Raw genomic sequence first — 22,208 nt, 5'->3', positions numbered from 1 at the left:
TTTGGGGACAAAGGAGAGAACGTGGAGGACATTATTGGGGACGACACAGTATTATTTTGTGGAGAAAAAAAGCGTTGGATGCACAGCCGAATCGGAATTGGATACGTGTCGCTCCAATAATCATCCCCCAGTTTGGTTAATCCAACGTTTAGATTCACAGTATAAGGAAGCATGCCAAATCTCCCCTGCACATCACAGACATATCCGTAGATTCATTCTTCATGTGGCTGTGTCGTCACCTGTTAGCTCATCCTAATAACCCAATCCCATGCCCTCCTATTGTCGCCTTCCAATGTTGGTCTTCTCTTTGTTTTTCTTTCTCGGTATTACTATCTCCGGTTTTAATTATAAGATGTTATTTGTAATCTGTAAATAAGGTCTTATAATTAGGATTGGAGGTAGTATATATCGGTTTTTTTCCTCCCTTAGTTCATGGTTCATGAAGTAAAGGGATTGGTTAAATGATTAAACTAATGATTATCCCTCTCTTAGGAGTTAACCTATCATCACATGCTTCGTGCCATGCACTCCCAAAAAATTTTATTCCACTAAATTACCTTTATCTAACACACACACACACACACACACACACACACACACAAAACACTTCGTCATGACATTTCAGTGCTATCTAAATCAGCCTGACGGATTCAAAATTTAAAATCATTTAGATCAATTTTTACACAAACACTATAATTAATAATCACACACTTTTTTTCACACTATAATAAATATCAATCAAACAATAATTCGTTAAGGCCCGTAAAATAAGAGAAGTAAAAATTTCCGCAAAACACAGCGTGCGTCAAAATAAAACGGGCATAAGTTGAAACACGATCTGCATGAAACAATTAGTTATACCCAGTGTTTTATTAAATTTAATTGAAATTAAGTGTAAGATTACATATCTAATATGTTAGCTTGCATTATTTAATTATTATTTTAACGGATGTCCAGATTTAAATGTTTTGAGGATCTATTAATAATATCAGTATACTTTATCCACAAAGTTTCTCTTCAATAATATCATTCAGTTTTAAAATATCTAAGTAAATTATCTCCCCAGTTGATTTTCGCTTTTATTTTTTATTTTTAACTTGAAAGGGGTATGCCGCTGTTTTTTCGTTTAATAAAACTAAATTTAACATGGAATTGCGACTTAGCTGGGTGCCTGAGTTAGTCACTTAGTCCTGAACATTCTCTGGCTCTCCATTTCCACATGTACTGTGGCCCCACTTTTAATTCAATTCAAGATCGTTGAATTTAACGCAATTTAATTAATGCCAGTGCAAAACATAAAATTTTTAATAAATTTATTATTCTTCAATATTTATCGTGTTTGTATATTTGTAGGAAGAGGGACTGAGGGAGGCCATATATAGTTATTACTTATTAGTTAATGTATATATGGTGATGTAAAAACAAATACACCTAATGAATATTTACACATAATATAAAATTTGCATGGATAAATATAAGATTCTCATATCTATTTCAAATCAATATCATATTTTGGTCATTAGTGTGACATTTTAAATCTAATTAAAAAATAAATCAAATTAACAGATTCCCAGAATACCGATGTTAAATTCCTCTTTTGGCCTTGGACGGCTATATATTTAAGAATCCCCTAATTCAAGTCATAGATATCTCAGCCTAAATATCCCATAAACGAATTTTAATTTTAAAAAAGAATTTTAATTTTAAATACCAAATAAAGATTTCGCATTTTTGCTGCGGAGTTTACTTTAAGAAGAGAGAGGCGTGCCATCACGACACACACAAAGCACACCACGTTACGGAGGGGACCCATATCCGGTTGGTACTAACCTCTTCATCTCCCACTTCCCTCTTTCTCTCTTCTTCAAACTTTCTTGCTCGCCTCTGTGGCCCATTACACCCTTTGCCTAAATCCCCAAGATCTCTCTTAAGCTTCTCTCATGAAGAAGCTGTGCCCTAATCTGGATCGCGAGGATGCGCTCGAGACGGTTCTCGAGGTCCCAATCCCTGAAGAAATTTTCACCACCAAGACCGCAACTGCCAGAGCCTGGCAGAACATGATGTCCTGGATGAAGCCAAATATTGATTCCCGATCATCCGCGGCGCTCTACGCTCATGGTGGCCGCAACACGGAGATCCAACTTTTGTTGGGCGTCGTCGGAGCTCCTTTAATCCCTTTCCCTATCAACCCCGAGAGCCAGACTATCAGTCGTAACATTAAAGACCTGCATATTGTAAGTAATGAATTAGAAATCGATCGTTGATTGTCCTGGAAAAGGAAACCCCAAATTTTTATGTTTACCTAAATTTGTTTAATCTGCGTGCGCAGGAGGCGTCCATGGCGAAATACATAGTTAAACAATATGTGGCGGCGGTGGGAGGAGAGCATGCGTTGAATTCGATAGAGAGCATGTACGCGATGGGGCAAGTTAGAATGGGAACGTCGGAGTTTGGCGCAGGAGAAGGGAACGGAAATGGTGTAAAGAAGATGGTGAAGGTAAGAAGGCACAGACACCGGCGGAGATGGGAGGGTTCGTGGTGTGGCAGAAGCGGCCGGAGCTATGGTGCTTGGAGCTGGTGGTTTCCGGCTACAAGATCAGCGCCGGGAGCGACGGCAATGTGGCATGGAGGCAAACCCCTTGGCATCACTCTCATGCTTCTCGCGGCCCACCCAGACCTCTTAGGCGCTTCCTACAGGTAACAGATATAGCACTGACATTACTGGATGCATTTGTGTTCGGCATGTTGGATAATTTTTCATGTCAAAGACCAAGATTAGTACGGTCAAAAGTCCTTTTTCTCCTTGAATTAATGTTATAGGTTCTGCTAAGTCAAGCTTATCCGCGTTGGAATCTGTTTGAATCCACTTTTTTTAAACCGATAAGTTCCCTACTGTGTTTGCGTGGCTCCCGCCCCTGCCACCCCCCCGGGGGGGGGGGGGGAACAAAAGGCCTTAAAATACGTTACAACGCTCATTAAGGCTGGCTATTGTTTGGATTCACTACATCCTATCTTCGTCTATAGTGTTTTCACAAATGGTCTTTCCACTCTCTAATTGATGGGGCTTCCCTGTTTCCATAATCTGAAGTCTGGACAAAAGAAAGGGTTTGAACTTGGTAATGCGGTCGGCCTATTCCCTAACGCGCCTTAAGCTAGTTTTGGGGGGAAGAAAACGAAAGAAGACGACACGGGCTATAAGAAAAAATTGACCTACTTTCCTTCTAGTCCCTTAGAAATTTGCACTTGTTGGGTGAAGCCCTCTAACGAAGTTCTACAATTAGATAAAGAAAAGTCAACTAATAAGAGGGGATTGCGGATTTGAATTTCTTCCTTTAAAGTCAAACAATATCTTTCTTTTTATCAAGGTGTTGACATATTATTCCATTTGAGCTGTAGTGACAGCCTGTACTCTTCCTCCTTTAGACTTTAAAACGTAAATGTTCATACCGGGCTTTTATGTACTAGACCTGTAACTAATTAGCCCAAATGAAATAGCATAATAGTATATAATATATATCAATACATATGATGTCGATAGAGTCAAACTCGTACATTACTACGACCAGCTCCTGGCTCCTTATGAATTGTAAAATGAACTATTTCTTTCTGGCGTTTTGAGCAGGGTCTTGATCCAAGGTCGACGGCCAACCTGTTTATGAACTCCATATGCATAGGTGAGAAGACAGTGAACAGCGAAGACTGTTTCATATTAAAAATGGAAGCCGAATCCTCAGCACTTCGAGCAAGAAGTAGCAGCAATGTAGAGATAATACGCCACACTATGTGGGGCTACTTCAGCCAAAGAACTGGCCTGTTGGTACAACTAGAAGACTCCCACCTACTCAGAATCAAATCCTCTGGAAACGACGGCATATTCTGGGAAACCACCATGGAATCTGTGATACAAGATTATAGAAATGTAGATGGCATAAAGATAGCACACGCAGGGAAGAGTTGTGTGTCCTTGTTTAGGTTTGGGGAAGGACCGGAAAGCCATTCGAGGACGAGAATGGAAGAAGCTTGGGAGATTGAAGAAGTGGATTTCAACATCAAGGGACTGTCCATGGATTGCTTTTTGCCTCCTAGCGATCTGAAGAAAGAGGAAGGGAAAGGGGAACCCGACTGTGGGGTGGTCCAAAGCAATCCCAAATTGCCGTTTAAGATTCGTTCGGCTTCTTTTAGGATTAGCACTTCAAAAGTGGCAGCAATTAACGTGGATGATTCAAGTCCCAGTGATAGCGACGACGACCTGTAAATCTGTCAACCCAATTTTTCTTCTCTCTTTTTTACCTGTTGTAAATAGACCGTCAGCTCATATGATGCATGGTCAAAGTTTAGATGAGCTATAAATTTTGAAACTTAAATTCCTTTACTTTTTCTAGTGCATGGTTGATCACGAAAACACAGAATGTTTTTTGAAAAAAGGACAAGCAATCTTAACAGCAAAATGAATAAAATACAAAGGTTCTGGATAGAGTCCTAGGAGTAAAACCAACGGTAAAGAAATTAAAACCACCCTACAATACAAAGGTATCAAGAGAAGAACAGTGAAGAAAAAAACAGAGCCTAAATAGATAGAATGAATTAAAAAGGGAGAGTTTATATCTAATAGAAATGAGATTTAAGCCACAATAAAAATCAGATCTAGTCTTGCAATGCTTGTGATTTTTGATCTACCATATAGTCTAACAATACGTGTATGATGGCGTGCGTATGAAAGTAATAAATATTAGAAGGGAGCCATCCATTTCATTTCATCATCTCCCACTCTATTCCATCTCATGCTAAGCTTTCAAACACATCCAGAGAAATGTTTAGTGGAGGCTATGGAAAGGAAAACTTATGAAACGGACGATGACATTTCTTTCAGGGCAAACCCCCCCCCCCCGGGGGGGAGGGGAGGAGAACAATGTCGATTCGGGTCCAGAATGAGCAAGTTTCCGCGTCGATTGGCGATATTTGTAGTCTCGCTGTTCGACATGAATCTCTGATCTTTACTTCTATGACTAAAACAATCAATTAGGCTTGAGTCGTATAACACGAGAACGAGTTTTATGGAACGGGTTTTCAACCCACCATTCTCATTTAGTTCCATGGTTCAATGTTCATTGTTGATGCTTTTTTCCCTCTTGCTTTTTTGGTTTATGTGGCGACTCATGCTAGTGCTTTCTTTTGTGAACCCCATGTGCAGTTGACTTTATTGCTATTTTTATTTTGCCGGAATTATCATTCTTTTTTATTGGGTACTGCTATGAATTACTAGCTTCACGCCTTAATATGATGACTTAACTTTCCATTTAATCATAAGTATAAATTCTTAATTCACTTTATCTCTTATATTTATATATTTTTAAAATAATTTTTATAGTAATTACATATGTTAAATATTTTATCAAATAATAATTTTAACTAATAAGTGATTAGTAAGGATATTTTAAAAAAAATAAAATACATTTATTATAAATAATTAATTTAACTAATCTTTTTAATCTGTTTAAATTAGTCAACTAGCTTTTAATATGAAATACTTTATGGCCAATAGTGACAGAAAATATGGCGGCCAAAGAAATGCTCTGCTCTTAGATAATTTAAATCAAATTTTAATGATTTACATTGACTAATTATTTCTATATAATTTATATTCATATAAAATATAAATATTTTAACCTCGCATACTATTTTCAAAACATGATTAGCACGACTATTTTTTAGATTTCATTTCCCAAGAGCATTTCCTGTTATTTTTTATAAAAAAAAAACCAACTCTCTCATAATAATACCTCTAGATATAAGAAATAATTCCTTTTTTTAAAATTTTGAACTAGTCTTTTAATTAATTTAACTAATGTGATTCTGATAATTATTTATAATAAGGGATGGAGAGGGTAATAAAATCATTTAATTTAAGTTGGCAAAAAAATTTAATTTAAAGTAAAAAAAAAAACGCAGGCCTGAAAATCTGAGTCCTTGGATGCTTTATGCGTGGCCGGTAAGTATAAGCATCACTTCCAAATTCATAACGGATGTCAACGCACGTTTCAGATGATCTGATGATGCACACGGACCTGACCTCGTGCAATCCCAACGGTCCAAAAGAGAACCTTCTCGAACGATCATGAACAACCCTCGCTCCATATTCTGCCTTCTCCACTCACTCTCTCCAGTCAATATCGGCTTCCCCCTTTCTCTGAATTCTGCGTTTTGCGTCTGCAATCAACAACCATGTCGTTGATTCCAAGCTGGTTTGGCCGTCGACCAAACACCGTCGATCCATTCTCACTGCATGCGTGGGACCCTTTCGAAGGATGGCCCACTCTTCCCCTCTCTGGCTTCCCCTCTGAGATGTCGTCCTTTGCTCACGCTGAAGTGGATTGGAAGGAGACTCCTGCGGCTCACGTGTTCAAAGCCGACGTGCCTGGTATGAAGAAGGATGAAGTGAAGGTGGAGATTGAAGAAGGGAAGATTCTTCAGATCAGCGGGCGAAGGAACCGGGAACAGGAGGAGAAAACCGACACCTGGCATCGGATTGAGCGCAGCAGTGGCAGCTTCTCCAGGAGGTTCAGGCTTCCAGAGGATGCTAAAGTTGATCAGGTCAAGGCTGCGATGGAGAACGGCGTGCTCACTGTGACTGTGCCCAGGAAAGGAGTGAAGGAGCCGGACGTCCGGTTCATTGAAATTTCTGGTTAAAATCTCAGGTGCTGTCTCTTTTGTTCTCTGTACAAACTAGCAATGGCTATGGTTAGGGTCTTATATGGGAAATAATTGTCTGTGTGATGAGAAGCTATGTCTTCTTCTTTTTTTTCCCCTTGGTGTGAGACTCTGGTGTCGGGGATCACGATGTAAAAGCCCTAGTGTGGAATGAATTGCGAACTCCGCTATGCAATTTAGACTATCTGACTGCATGTTTTAATGATTACTATGCTTTTGCTTCCTGGAATGTCATTTAAAATTCGTTACGGAAGGATCCGATTGCAGTTACGAGCAAATCTGAATTAACTAGAAAATGATCACAGAGCAATCTGACGTTAGAAGTGTCCCCTGTTATATCGATCGATCTCTACTTTTCCGTAGATAAATGTGTGATTCTGATGTGTTGTCGATGCCACATTTTCACACCTTGAATCTATTCCTCTTTTACCATTACCGTCTTGTTGCGATATATGATCACATCTGTCTGTGGACTATAAGGAACGTTACATTGTACGTGTTACTTATGAGTCGTGCCCATATATTGTTCTTCTTGTGCGAGACGTCTTCAATTAGACAGCCACAGTACTGAAGAATATTAAAATAGCCAGGGCCACCTGGGATAGAAGAATGCTAAAAATCATGTACATTCCATGTGTTGAGAGCTATATTAAATATTCCACGAGGAATCATCTAGCTATAAAAGCGCATTGTTTAGATAGCTGATCTCGACATTAAAATGTCAACTGTTTTTCTTTCATTTTTGCGTCATGCAGAGAGGGAAAGGAATACTGCTCTGTTATGAGTTATTGTTTTTTCTGATGCAAAGGGGCTTCGACTGGATCGAAGCCGCAATGCTGAAGAATATAAGAATGGTTTAAGGCCACCTGGAATAGAAGAAATCAGGTGTATTTCCTGAAAGAAAGATGTTCTTACAGAACTAAAATGTAGAGTCAAATGTGTGTTGTTTACTCTCCTATCGTTTTCATTTAATGCAGAGGTAGAGGTATGAAGTTACAGGTTTTTCCTTTTGGGGATGATTGTTGATTTATTTTATTCCGGAGGAGAAAAGTGCACTGGAATTACTTTATCCGCCGTACCAAGTGAAGGATCACCGATTTTCTGGGGCAAAAACTGAGAAACTGCAGTAATTTTATATCATAGACGTTGAACAAAAACCACTTGCGCACGCTTTATAGACGCCAAACATTGCTTGATGACATTGCATTAAGCCAAAAACAAATTTAGAAAAAAAAAAAAACGCAGTTCCGAACGGAAACACTGCAGCAGATAGCTCTCACCCTTAGGGACCCAGGCAAGGGAGAAGCATGTATAGAAGCATTAGCCAGTGATTTGGATGGGCTTGACCTCAGGTTTCTTCTCTTCCTGCTTAGGCACAGTGACAGTGAGCACCCCATTTTCCATAGAAGCCTTGACCCCCTCCATCTTAGAGTTCTCAGGCAACCTGAATCTTCTCATGAACTTGCCAGTGCTCCTCTCAACGCGGTGCCACCTGTCGTCCTTGTGCTCCTGCTCTCTGCTTCTCTCCCCACTGATCTGCAGAACCCTTCCATCTTCCACCTCCACCTTCACGTCCTCCTTCCTCAGCCCCGGAAGGTCAGCCTTGAATATGTGACACTCTGGTGTTTCCTTCCAGTCCACGCGGGTACCGGCTATGGCACTGGTTTCCCGAGCAGAGGACGGCAGGTTGGCCACCGTGCCGGGGAATGAGAAGCCCTCAAGGGGATCCCACAGGTCCAGAGAGAAAGGATCGAAAATGTTGCTTCGTCGATTGCCAAAGAAGCTTGGGATGAGCGACATACTTGGAATCGATATTCTGTTTAGTCTGCGGAATACCTGTGCGGATGAAAAGGGGAAAGGGAGATTGTATCGTATATAGGGCAGGGAAAGAAGCATCTAGGATGAACCCGGATTTTCGGTGGATTCACACTTGTACAACACAATGACACGTATGCATAAGCCATGAGCTGTCGCTCCGCTCCCTCAATATTAATATATGACGTGTCATTTCTGTGGGACTTTGAGTGGACTCGTGGCATTGGCTCTCTGCGCTGAACTACACAATGCACAACGATTGTATAAATTTAATTTTTATTATTATATTTCAGAAAACGATGAATGGAGAAGAAAATTCATGGGCAGCTTCATTTTTACGTTAAGTTGGCCAATATCAAAAATTGAATGTTGGTTAACTGAAACAGATGCGGCCTTTTGATAAAAATCTTCTTTAAACTACAGTGTTCATAGGACGGATCAGAACAATAATTGATATAAATATCCCCTAAAAATATTATATAACCCATACAGAAAAAAGTCAAAAACTTATAAATTGTAAAATTGTAAAAATTATAATATTATTATATTAAAAATGAGTAAAAATAATGTATCGGGATAGAACGGGGATCGGACTGTTTCTTTCCAAAGTGATTGGAACCAAGACGGATATCTGGGAGTGAACACCCCTACCTTCAATCATACATAAAAATGTTCCCGCCCGATTTGATGACTGTTGAGCCTGTTGATCCAGGATTGCTGAGTGCGGCCCAATTGTGGGAAGGTTGGCCTTTTCTGCTAGACTACGAGTCCGCTAGGCCCTTGCTCATCTTCCTCAATCTCATCATTTCGAGCTCGATCAGACTCCTTTGTATTCATCCTGAACATGCTTACGTGTTAATTTACTGAAAAATCTCATTATTGTTATTCAATCATCATTGTGAAAAGGAACCCCTGGCAGAAACCAGAATGTTGTGACGTGGCACTGCTTAATGAGGGAAAATATCAAAATAAATTGAGAAACGTACAAAACATTCGGGAAGCATCGCTCACTTTGCTTTTCTGTTTCGCCCGCGGTGCTCCCCAACTCTCTAGACCCCGGTCCTACTGTCTTGCGCGCCGTTGATTGATTCTTCTCTCTCCTTCTCCAGAACCATCTCCACTATCTCCCTTTCTCCTTCTCCTCGTGTATAAATACATCCCCTCCTCCTCTTCTTTCCTCATCCATAAGCAGCTCAGGCAAATATATATCAAACCCATAGCTTCATCATCACTGTGTTGTTAATTTCTCTCAACTGTATTCATACGCAAAATGTCGCTGATTCCAAGCTTCTTCGGCACCGGTCGCAGGACCAACGTCTTCGATCCCTTCTCCCTCGACGTATGGGATCCATGGCAGGACTTTGCCGTCACCGCCCCTCGATCAGACCTGACAAGCGAAACGGCGGCCATCGCCAACACCCGCATTGACTGGAAGGAGACACCGGAGGCTCACGTATTCAAGGCGGACTTGCCGGGCCTGAAGAAGGAGGAGGTGAAGGTGGAGATCGAGGAGGGGAGGGTGCTGCAGATCAGCGGAGAGAGGACGAGGGAGAAGGAGGACAAGAACGACACGTGGCACCGGATGGAGAGGAGCAGCGGCCGCTTCCTCAGGAGGTTCAGGCTGCCAGAGAACGCCAGGGTGGAGCAGGTGAAGGCCAGCATGGAGAACGGCGTGCTGACGGTCACAGTCCCGAAGGAGGACGTCAAGAAGCCCGACGTGAAGGCCGTTCAGATCACCGGCTGAACGGAACCTAACTAGTACTCTGCTTGCTTTTGTAATGGATGACGGTTGTGAGAAGTCTAAAATAAGAAGACGGTCTGGGTTCGTGGTGGGGCTCGGCCGTGCTGGGATTGCTGTCTCTATGTGTAGTTATGATGTGTGAATCTGTTATGAGTTCGTGAAGTTTTCAGTATCCTATATATCTAGTTGAGTCTTTCGTCTTTATATTTAACCTTCGCGATTTCTATGAGAAACGATTGAGTGGAAAGTGTTATAATAGTGCTTCGACTTTGCAGAATTCACAACTATCTCTCACGCCTCAATGAAATAACTACAAGAGCTAAATACTATTTATGCACTGGGCCAGGTGGGGTGACGAGTCAGGAAGTATACTATGAAAAGGGTATTTATAGGTATTCCATGGTGTTTGAAATGAAGCCAAAAAAAAGACCGGGCAACAGAAAAGGTTCGGAGGTGGAGAAGGAGACATGAAAGTTGGAACTTGGAACAAAATCAAACTATGAACCAAGGGTTTAGTCACGTTCAAATCTCTGCTGAGAGTCCATATTTAGTGCCTTGAACCCCTTGAATAGGATTAGGATGATAGCAGGAACAAATCAAAATATGAAATTGGCCAAAAAAAATTTTTAAAAAAAAAGAACAAGTAGAAATGAAAAGAAATCTGTACTATATGTGACGAAGCAAAAACGTAGGTTGAAATTAAATGTTAAAATAGGAGACTTTTCAAGCTTTGAATATACTAGTATTTACCACCACAATGCTCTTCTGTGAGGGCCTAGAAGGTTGCGTGAAGTTAAATTGGAGAGGCTCAGGGCCTGTTTGGGTGCTTCAAAACCGTGGTTTCAGAAGCACTTTTTTACAAAACGAGGTAACCTCCTCTACATATTTACTTCGTAATCCGTAAAAACACTTCTGAAACCATGGTTTGGTTTCTATCCAAACACTCCCTCAGTTTGTCGTCGTGGGAATTGAATTAGGTGTAATGTCGGCCTTCGGGCATGGAGCCGGGAAGCTCTGTCATGATATAACATCCGTTTTCCTTAACTTTAAAAGGCTCAGCCCATTCATTTCTTCCCAGCCCACTTGGCCCATTTCAGTGTACAGTGCCAGGCCTATTATTAATGAAGATGGGCTTCATAACGTTTCAGCTCTAACTAACTTATTCGCGTCATGGGAAATGATCAAATAAAAACTAAGTTGGGCCACTGCCACGATTCTAAATTATATTTCTTGTGCCTATGCATTAAAAATAAAACCAGAACAAAGAAAAAGATTTAATAGTTCATAAATTTGAAGCCCCTTTTCTTTTTTGAAAACTCACGTACCATCTGTGGAGGATTTGCAGCTTGCAAAAGTATTAAGGAATGTATCAGTTAGACAATTTGAACCTTTATCTTGTGCGCACTTTGTAGCTTTCTTCTTTCTTGTTTTTCCTTTAGGTATCGGTATCTTTTCATCGAAGACAATCTTGTTTGAAGTGGCAATTTGAGTTTTAGTTTGCCACATTGTGAGAAATTATTCCTTCACTCAAATTACTTTGTGGTAATTTTAGAACATGCCTGGGTGTTTTAGAGGCAGTGAACCTAACTAGCACTGTGGAGACACGATCCAAGTCTAATGTTTAGTTAATAAGAAAGAAACTCGTAGGATTTTTTTCAGTTATGAAAAACTGTGCAGGCTTTTTAGTGAGATAACAGGCTTTTATATTATGGGTTTAATTATAATAAAAGCATGAAGGTTTGAAATGAATAGGAAGGATGCAAATGATTGAATGGGTGAAGTGAATTCCACAACACTAAAGTTGGGGAGTATCATGAAAATACGTTCATTGGATTTACGAAAAGATGCCAAAGCTTCTTTGGGTGGGCCTCTCCCCATGATTGGCTCAATTCCTGATCTTCAACTTTTTTTTTTTAAAGAAAAATGGGGGGGGGGGGACCTCTCACATTCAATAATTCAATGTATCATCATTCAAAAAAAAAAATTCAATGTATCAATATGCTCGGTCCAGCAAAATATAGTAGTAACGAACACTTTCATAACCCTCACTACTTTTATATATAATTCACAAAATAATGGTTGGTTGCATGTGCAATAACAGAAATAGATTTAAATTCTTATTATTTTTTTCATATATCAATAGGTTTGCTTTTCCTTTCATTGTTTTTTTTTTTTCACTAGAAGTATTTTAGCTTAGTGAAAAACAACAACACATCATCAAATAGTTCCAAAACCCCCAAAAAAAAACACACAGATAGGGCAAAGCTTAATCAAACACAATGTTTGACCCAAACAATACCATCATCATAAACCTGAATTCGAAGTTAAAATTAGAGTCACACAACCTAATGGGAGTTGGGAACTCACCAAGGTTTACATCCTTGTTGGAGAAATTTTCCTATTTAGTACTTTACATTGATTTTTGTTTTGGTCTAACTTTTGAAATATTACTGTTTTTTTTTTTTATATCAGGATCATTTCATCACTCAAAATTCCAGACCACCTTGCAATATAAATGGATGAAACGAATTCATGATAAATTTGGAGAATAAATTAAAACATAATAGAATTTAGGCATAAGTAAAAGCGTACAAAGCATTCGAAATTAAATTATATCAAAACAAAATTAGGTTACAAAAGTATAGCCTGAAGAAGAATCAAATTTTGGTTGAACAAAGTCAATGGAAAGAAGAATGGTGGGTGACAAAATGCTTTGTTGGCTCGGCTTTAATGACAGGTCATGTGTATAGGCTGGAAGGCGTAAAATTGGAACGGATATGATGGATGAGATTCACATCATATAACAAAACTAGTTTAAGCCCAACATGAACGCCTTAATTCTTGCAATTTACACTTTTCATTTTCTAAATCAACAAAATTAAGAATGTTGGATCCTGAAAAGTCGAAGCTTCTACAAGTGATATCATGCCCCAACTACACACCACTTATGATTTGATATTTGCCAGCTACATTCTATGTCCTAAGGTACTTACTGCTCAAATCCTTAATATATGATCTAATTAACTAATTTAAAAAATTAAAAAGTATGCTTAATTATAGCATATATTATATAATCTCTCTAAAATATGTATATGTATCATTAGATTATATATAAGTTTATAAACCGGGCAAACTAGTTTGGAGAAAAACAATAATATAATACTTAGAAGTAATCTATTCAATATCCTTAATCTTAATTTAATTAATTAGGTGTTATATTAAACACGAAATGTAAGATAATTATTTAAAGGATAAGAGATATAGTGTATTTTTTACGCTTTGTGACAGGTTGCATGATTATGTGAAAGTAAAGGATGCATGTAAAGTGAATGGATCGGGTTGGCGGATTCGGATGGACCAAGAAGAAACGTGATTGACGGCTGCAGATATGGGCCACTGTAGCCCTATTAAAGGTTGGGAGGCCACCACCATTCCTAACCTTCACATCACCATCACAGCTCCAAGTCGTCAACAAAAAAAAAAAAAAGGGAGAGAAAAGAAAGAAAAATTTATTGGGTGAATCACTAATTCAATAATAATATATTGGGCGAATCCCTAATTCAACGATTTGCTCAAGGGAAGGCCTCCATTGCACTAATTTTATTGTTTGTGCACTTTGGGTGCTCTGAGTTTTCCTAATTGTCATTCTTTTGTAAATTTTTTTGAAAATATGAAATAACTATTTATTAATATTTTCTTTAAATTAAAAAATTTCATGATACAAAAACTATAAAATACGGCTTGGATGGTTATTCTTAAACCTTTGAGAAAGAGGAAATTAAAAACAAATTGTCACACATAACGTAAAAGTGAGGAGGATTGTATTATGTAACATCATATTCTCAATTAAAAAAATATATCAAGATAAAATATGGAGAAAAATATTAAGATGGGTTGTAATCAAAATCTTTTTTTTTTTTAAAGAGTGGATGTAACATAGTGCACACAACATGATATGATCACATCACAACTTCGTGTGTGACCTTCCATATTGCTTAAACGTTACTTTCAATTATTTTTGGAGCCTTTGTTAGCAATCTTGCCAGCAAAGGCACATCCAAACCTAGTTTATGTTTTTTTGCATAAAAAAATGTTAATTTCGTAAAAGAGGCTCTTTAAGCATTACATATGGTCATTCCATTCCCATGCATGCCATTATGCCAAGGCCCAATAATTAAATTGCTTCAAAATGATGACCTCCCACAAACACCTACCATTTTTATTTTATTTTTTAAAAAAATCATAACACATTATTAGTATTAATGCTGAGATAATTGTCAGGAATCAAGGGTGACATGAATGGAATGTCTTGATTTTAACCAAACAAAAGAAAGTGAGAAACAAATTAACAATCCGAAACAGCAAAAGCAACAAATAAGGTAAACTTGAAGCGGTGACGGCACAGTTACTGAACTGTTAGCCAATGAGAGTGTTCTTAGGATGCTGAAAAGTGAAAAATCCACCCTTTGTTTATTCCTTTTTTTTTTCCCATTTTGAAATATTCAACAGATCAAATCATGTGACCTAATCAACCGCCCAAGTGATTAACCGAAACATCACACAATCTTATTGATTCAAAAATTGACTTCAAATATGTAAATTTAAAGTAAGTTTGTGTGCCTCCATTTGTAGCCTTGTCAAATGAAATCTCCTCATTAATAATAGATGTTACAAGCTCAATCTTATTTTGGGACCTGTAGTGCTTGTTTGGCATCACAATTTAGGTTCTTAAAAATATTTATTGATGTCATTTAAAATAAAATTTTTCTTGCATACTTACTTTTTTTTTTGGTGAGATCTTACACACTTACTTTATATTCCTCCGGTCCTAAATGTAAGACCCTTATACACTCTAGTATAAGGGTCTTACATTTAGGACCGGAGGAGTATTATATAAATCATAATTTAATCGTCTTCTTCTTTTTAAGCTAAACTTTCTTAAAAGGATTTTTTTTTATAAGATAACATTTATTTTTGTTCAAATATTTAATGAGTTTTTTCTAATTTTATCCCTCCGTATATTCTCTTTTCTTCTTAATTAATTTATTGTATCTTTTACTTATTCTCTTCATTAATAAGAGTATATTAAAAAAACAAATATATGCCTTACATATTTATTATTTTAAATTGATTTTAATTGATTTCTTGATAAATATAAATAGATAAAATTTAGTTTATATTTTTAACCCAAAAAATATAACTTAATTGTCTTCTTCTTTTTAAATTAAAAAAAAAAAAAGTAAGTCTGTGTAAGACTGTGAGTAAGTGGAAATCAAAAGAACAGGCGTGGCCGTACAAACCCCCCACATGCCTCGTCACTTTATGGGGCTGTACTTTCACTACTTCCCGGTTCCCGTTCCATCTTAGCACTTCATTAATATCTTATTTTTCACGTACCTTTCTCAGTAAATTCATACTCCTCCTCTTCTAATTAATATAAGTTAGCCTTTCAATTTATAGTCCCATACATAAATGAATAATGGAACAAAAAATGAACAAGACTGTGAGCAAAATTAATGGGCGTGAAGGCTTATTATCGGAAAATTGAGGGTCAGTTTGTGATTAATTAAGATAAAATAGTACTCCTCCGGTCCTTAATATAGGACCCAATTCTTGAGTTGGTTTTGATCCTAAATATAAAACCCATTTATCATATTTATCAATTTTCTCTAAATTACCCTTATAGATACTCCCTCAACCATAATCAAATAGAATAGGGAGAGGGGTATAAAAAAGATGATTATGGTGTTTTAGGAAAAATGTGTCATTTTTCTTATAATTAACTAATTTACCTAACTTCCTTAATCTAATCAAATTAGTTAAATGGGTCTTATATTAAAGACTGAAGGAGTAATAAAAAAAAGAGTGACAAGACATAATATATGCGGATACGTGAAGGGGCAACGACATATCACATGATCAAAATCATTTGAAAATTTTAGTGGGCATGGACACCTGGAAGAAATAGGGTAAAAAAAAAACATCTCTCTAATTTTGACTCAGTCAACAGCACACACATGCGACCTCATATCAAATTTATGACCTTCACGAGGATTTATATGTTAGGTACCAAACCTTGCTGTAGCCATTTATTTTTTTACGTCAGTATGTGTGAGTTTTTTGTTAAATTAATAAGTACTCCGTAATGTAAAGTTTCAAGTGGGGTACATCTCACGATGTGATTTCAGTATTTAAAATAGAGTTGGTATGGTGAGCTAACCTACTCGCATAATTAATTTTACTCTGAGTTAATGAACCTAGTAATGGATAAAGCAAGTACACTTCATTAATTCCTCACCCATTTCAATATAATAGTATCATCAACTTCATCGTCGAGTTAATTAAGTTTTCTCACTCAACATTAAGATGAACTATGTCAATGATTGAACTCAAACATTAAAAACTATTTTAATATTTTTTTAAAAATTATTTTCGGAATAAAGGGCATGTAAAAATGTATGAGGATAACTAGCTAAATGAAATCGATGCATAAAACCATCCAAGTGGCTCTATACTCCCCCCGTAGAGAAATGTTACTTGTTATTGATACAAGTCATTTGTCTCATATTATCGTATATTAAGAAATGTATTAAATTGAAAAAAAGATCAATTTTATTCTTAAAGTTCTTTCTCTGATAATTAAATAAGGATACAATTAGAAAGTAAGTACTCCCTCCGTTCCTTATTATAAGAGACAAATAACCGAAGTACGTTGATCAAAAAAACAGTTAAAATTAGTTAAGAACAATTAATGTGTAAAAAGTATAACTTTTTTCCAAAAATGCCCTCATTAATAAGGAGAGAGAGTATGAGAGAGAATAATTAAATTATTAAAAGAAAGAGAAGTGGGAGGGAGAGAGAGTGTGAGTTGGAGATAATAAATATGGGTAAAATAGTAAATCAATACAAAAAAATAGAGACAACTTGTAAGTGTCTCTTATATATTGGAACATGCCATAAGCATCAAATGTCTCTTATAATAAGGAACGGAGGGAGTATTAAATATACTATAAGTGATTTAAGGGGTGTTTGGAATAGTTTTTGGGAAGTTATTGTGATTTTATAGAGTTCACGATAAATATATTAGAGGTATTTTATTCCAACTTGCATAAAAGCACTTTAAGTTCTTATGGCCCTGTTTGGATTAGCACTTAAAATCACTTATAATTATGTCTCATGTAAATAAAAATAAAACTCTTCTCAAATACTTATCTTGTATTTCATAAATTACAATTAAAAAGTTATTTATAAGTCATGTTAAACAGACTCATATAAGGTTCCCAAACACTTATTTTTACCAAAACTTTTCCCTCTAAATGATTTACATTTAGGATCTCAGTGGTACCTATGATTACATCTTCCACATTCATTTGATAACCTTGAAAGCCCGAAAATCAGCATAGCAACTAACCTCTCTTAACATGAGGTCAAAAATCAACAATCCAATAGCGCATCGGGAGGTAGCAAATTTGCCTGGTAGAAGATCATCTTAAATTAGGCCGTTACTGATCAGCTGCAATGATTCGAATCAAACTAATGCATACACAATTTTTTATTTCATAATCTTGTTCCAGATTTGAATCTTCTTTAGACATGCCGATTCTTTTTGCCCAACGGAAATGGTAAACAAAAATGTGTTTGTGGCAAACGTCAGGAATTAAATCAAAGGATCTATAAAATTTGAACTGAGACTTTTTGTTCTTCCTTTACCCCACTTCAAAATTAAATTAGTCTCCCTCACTCCTCAACTTGAAAACCCAAAACCTTGGGACTTGGGGAAGCACCACGCCAGTGTTGAAGTTCATATTTCCATGTCAAGCAAACTTCCTTTAAAAAAAAAAAAAAAGCACCAATGTAACATAAAATTAAAAAGAAGGGCTAAAATATATTAAATATTGCCCATCACTCTCGTAAAAGCAAAAATTACAACATTCAAACATGTCTCCGTTTACAGCCATTAGCCAGGGCGATGCCACTCCTCGCCATGAACATATATATCGATAAAAATACATAAATGATAAAGTATTATAAAGAGAAATTTTGCCTCTTTTAAGGAAGAAAGGGCCCAGAACCCACTGAGTGGACCAGAATACCCCATCCAGTCTCCTTCAATCCCAGGCTTGTCCCTTTCGCCTGATTCTCCTCTCAAATTGAATCTCCCTTCCCTCTTTTTTGATTTCAAAATCTTTCATAATGATTCCATTTCATTAACAGCTATCAAAGGCACAACCCAACAGCAACAAAAGCACAACATGAAGAAATAATAACATTAATATTATTATTACTTAGTATAAATTATTACATAACTTTTTTACCGGCCAGGGATTTACAAGTTCTGGGTAAAAACTTCCAATCTCTGACGCTACTACTAACTTGCTTCACACTTCTTCCCCCTCCCGACTTTCCTCTTCCTTCCCATCACCCACTAGTGCAGGAAGGAAGAAGATCGGCTACTAAGCTTTAGCTTATTACAACCAAAATAAAAACACTAAACTCCTATTTCTTCTTCTTCACTGTTTACGCAACGAAAAGCCACAACCTACAACCCGCAATCTTATCCCAAAAATATAGATATTGCTTTATTGCACCTAAAAGCTAACACAACATTCTTGAATATCTTCTTCTTCATCATCCCTATTGAAAAATTTTAAAACCAAAATACCATGATCCCTACTTAAAACCTATTGCACTTGCCCCACTTCACTAGTTTAACTTGGAGAATTTGAATCTTCTTGCTTCGGTCAGTATATCCAGTCCTGGGGTAAGCGTAGGTCGTGGTTCGCTACCTCCTCTGGCCGACCACTTATTCTCTGCTGCTGCAAGAGTAGAGCATTTCTTCGAGCCACTAATGCATCTGCAACATCAAAAACCACAACGCAAAATCCATCAGTAAAACAAGTTTTAACTATGAAATTCACTTTACCTTTAAGAGGGTTCCTCAAGGAGTCAAGGGAACTAAAAAGATAAAATCAAACTCACCATACTCGGCGGCAAATGCTGCGGAGAAGCCTGTTTGATTGGCTGCATTCAGGTCATCGCTCTTCAAGTTCCGACCAGGAACAACCTTGGACGGAAGCAGGACAGGAGCACAACCTGAGGGGAATGAACCCATTGCATGTTAGATGCAATCTTAACAGACAAATTAGAAACACATTACAGAATAAACAAGTTCAGAGTAAGCGGTTACTTGTTTTCTTGCGAGGCTCTGGTGGGTTTCCGTACTGGCGAGGGAGGAAAACCCCTGTTCCACCACATCCCCTTCTACCAACAGATCCGCCGTTCGCGGCGGCTCGTGATCCAGATCCATTGAGCTGCACCTGCTGATGATTGTGGGTTTGAACTTGGAGAGGAGACCAAGCACAATGGGGCATAGACAAAGGACGCCCACATTTCACACTCTCGTACCCAACATTGCGCACAGCTCTGTTTTGCATTTTCTGCTGCTGCTGAGCCAGCCAGTCAGCTTTAGCTTGCCTCCCCCACACAGAAGTACACTGTTGCTGGCTCGCCTGTTGAGCCTGAACCTTAAAAGAGAAAACAATCCCTTGAGACCTTCGCCGGCGAAGGCAGAAGCCAAGTGTCAATTCTAACTAAGCTTTGAATGATCGTTGTTATCTGCTAAACTCACCTGAAGGAAGCTCTGGTTCGAGTAAATCGATGGGGCTTGAGTCTTTGGAATTGCAGGCCGAGGGGCACCGAGAAACGCACCGTTCTGGAAATCGTACTTGGAAACTTCACTGTTCATCTTCAGCCTCGCGACTTGTCCAGCAGCGGCGTAGATGACATCCCAGGCGAGGTCATTCTTTGCAGGAAACGGCGTCGTTGGAGGGGATGGAACCTGAGAACCTATACTTGGGCTTCTGTCGCCAGAGACAGCGCTGCTACCGGACCAGCTTCCGATTCCGCTCAAAGTCGACTGAGGCGACCGGGCTAAGCCACGAGTTTTCTGAACCTAAAGAACCGACCCGAATCAGTTCTAAAAGGGAGGGTGATACGAAAATGAAATTTGAAATTTCGGAGAAATCCCCAAACTCTTTAGTCTTACCTCAGTTTTGTCCCTGTCGCAGCAAGTGGCGACAGTGAGTTTTGGAGTTTTGTAGAGGGACGACTGACTCAACCGGCGACTCCAGGCCGCAAAGAAGTCCTCGTCAACGTCGCTACCGCTGCTATCAGTCTCCGTCGAACCAGCCACCGACTCCACCGGCGAGCTCATAGCGGAGCCAGAAGGCCCGAAAGAGTAAAAATCGTAGGGAAACTCCGAGGGGAAGCCGAAAGAAGCATCCAAGTCAGCGTTGACGCCATTCTTATCGTTCTCCTTGTCGCCGAGGATGTCGGCATCGGTCAGGATCTGCGAGGGAAGCCATAACTCGGCATCATTCACCGCTTTCGCCATAGCCATGATTCGTTACAGGGACGGAGATGAGGAAAGTTGCAGATTTAACAGTGACCCAGCTGAGGATGCTGGGTTTAGCAAGGCCCAAGATGAGAAAAATAGACTAAAGAAGAAAAAGGGCAAAAAGAAGACGAAGCAGAAGGGGAGAGAGAAGAGAGAGAGGAGAGAAGGGGTGAGAGGAAGAAGAGTTGGAGTATCGAATGTTGAAGACAGGCTGCCTTTATTAAGGTTTAAGGGTCCCTCTAAGACAGTTCAAAATACGAGAGAGAGAGAGAAAGAGATAGCGAGCGGATGGGGCCCAGTAGTTGGAGACATTTGTCCTTGTAATTGTATATAACTCACCTGCCATATGTCCAGTCTAGGGCTAATTAATTGAGATTAATTAAGCTCAACCATTAAAGTATGATTATAATTGTCATACATGGGGATGTGTGTTTTACAGCTTCTACACCCTACTACTTGCTCCTCCAAATTTTTTGAATTTTCAAACAGTTTTGATAAATGGCGCAATTAGTATCATCATCCCCTGTTCACTTACCTCCTTTCCAACCTTATTCCCATCTTTTGTCTCTACCAGTAATTCCCCAGTTTGGCCATTTCCACTTTTCATGTTTAAATTTTGAAGCTTCTTCTGACTCCTGCTCTGAACTATAGTATTCCCTCCTCCCATTATTATTATTATTAAAAAAATAATGATTACATCTACTTCTTTTTTTGATATTGATGGCCTATTTAAAACAGTTTATAAGTAACTTTTTAATAATAATTTATAAAATACGAAACAGGTATATGGGAAGAGTTTTCTCTACGTAAAACATGTTTATAGAGAATTTCTTAAACTCTCTCAAACATGCACGATATCTCCCGCGGAGCCTTACATGCAATAGGAGAAATAAAACAAAATACACTCGCTGCCGCTACAACAGTCAGTATTATATTTAATCCATGTTTGATTCCAACAAATTATTTCACCAACCAGTGTTCAAACTAATTATTAATTAATGAGGCAAAAATTGCTTCTCTTTTGTTACCAATAAAATAAGCCTCGGAGTTACTGTATCTCAACAGTGACTTGGGACTTTGTAGTTTTGTTCCGGTTTGATTTCTATGTGCACTGCGATAATGATTCATGATGATTTTGGGGCTAATGAGGTGGCAGCTTTTATGTTTTAATTTGCTTGTAAAATTAGCAAATTGGTTTGTGAAAGTATATTTGCAGATTATGATGAGGAAAGAATGAGAGGCTGTAAATGATTAGGAAGAGTGAGTGATGGATGTATAATGGGGATCCCGTATATCCAAAATATATATATATATCTATATATATATGATGTGCCTTTCTTTCTTCCTTTTCCCTTCAAAGCAATTGTTGGGCATCAATTTTATATATGATGAAACTTTACCTCATGACGTTGATTATACCTTAATCATCAATTATCTATAAACCCAATTAGACCACAATACGGTTAATTAGGTGGTTGGGCAAGCTAGGAATACAACCATGACACCAACCAACCTATTTGCATGTGATGTATCAGTTTTAAATTTGAA

The 22,208-nt window shown here is 38.1% G+C and overlaps 4 protein-coding genes and 1 pseudogene across 5 annotated transcripts; 3 read left to right on the top strand and 2 right to left on the bottom strand.

The window, feature by feature from the left end:
• The first annotated feature begins 1,824 nt into the window (after positions 1 to 1,824).
• Positions 1,825 to 4,307, top strand: LOC114736145 (uncharacterized; annotated as a pseudogene).
• A 1,807-nt stretch (positions 4,308 to 6,114) lies between these two features.
• On the top strand, positions 6,115 to 6,892 carry LOC114736130 (18.1 kDa class I heat shock protein). Its single transcript, XM_028923904.1, has one exon. The coding sequence runs from the start codon at positions 6,223 to 6,225 to the stop codon at positions 6,685 to 6,687; it is 465 nt and encodes a 154-aa protein (XP_028779737.1). The 5' UTR covers positions 6,115 to 6,222; the 3' UTR covers positions 6,688 to 6,892.
• An 852-nt stretch (positions 6,893 to 7,744) lies between these two features.
• LOC114736122 (18.5 kDa class I heat shock protein-like) lies at positions 7,745 to 8,508 on the bottom strand. The gene has a single exon (XM_028923894.1). It carries the CDS (start codon positions 8,506 to 8,508, stop codon positions 8,029 to 8,031), a length of 480 nt encoding a protein of 159 aa, XP_028779727.1. The 3' UTR covers positions 7,745 to 8,028.
• A 1,150-nt stretch (positions 8,509 to 9,658) lies between these two features.
• Positions 9,659 to 10,455, top strand: LOC114736123 (17.3 kDa class I heat shock protein). The gene has a single exon (XM_028923896.1). It carries the CDS (start codon positions 9,794 to 9,796, stop codon positions 10,265 to 10,267), a length of 474 nt encoding a protein of 157 aa, XP_028779729.1. The 5' UTR covers positions 9,659 to 9,793; the 3' UTR covers positions 10,268 to 10,455.
• Positions 10,456 to 18,517: 8,062 nt separating this feature from the next.
• LOC114736125 (uncharacterized) lies at positions 18,518 to 20,799 on the bottom strand. Of its 2 annotated transcripts, none has more exons than XM_028923899.1 (5): positions 20,310 to 20,799; positions 19,893 to 20,216; positions 19,452 to 19,782; positions 19,244 to 19,357; positions 18,518 to 19,118 (listed from the first exon to the last, which is right to left on the bottom strand). In XM_028923899.1, the coding sequence occupies exons 1-5, from the start codon at positions 20,661 to 20,663 to the stop codon at positions 19,006 to 19,008; spliced, it is 1,236 nt and encodes a 411-aa protein (XP_028779732.1). In that variant the 5' UTR covers positions 20,664 to 20,799; the 3' UTR covers positions 18,518 to 19,005. The 2 variants fall into 2 exon arrangements, with proteins under 2 accessions (XP_028779732.1, XP_028779731.1); XM_028923898.1 differs by having other exon boundaries at positions 19,452 to 19,788; positions 20,310 to 20,795.
• Positions 20,800 to 22,208: the final 1,409 nt, after the last annotated feature.

This window comes from Neltuma alba, unplaced genomic scaffold (genome assembly GCF_004799145.2).
Source record: "Neltuma alba isolate B1F8T4 unplaced genomic scaffold, ASM479914v2 tig00013313_pilon, whole genome shotgun sequence".
Classification (NCBI taxonomy): Eukaryota; Viridiplantae; Streptophyta; class Magnoliopsida; order Fabales; family Fabaceae; genus Neltuma; species Neltuma alba.
This window is presented reverse-complemented; position numbering and strand designations above follow the sequence as displayed.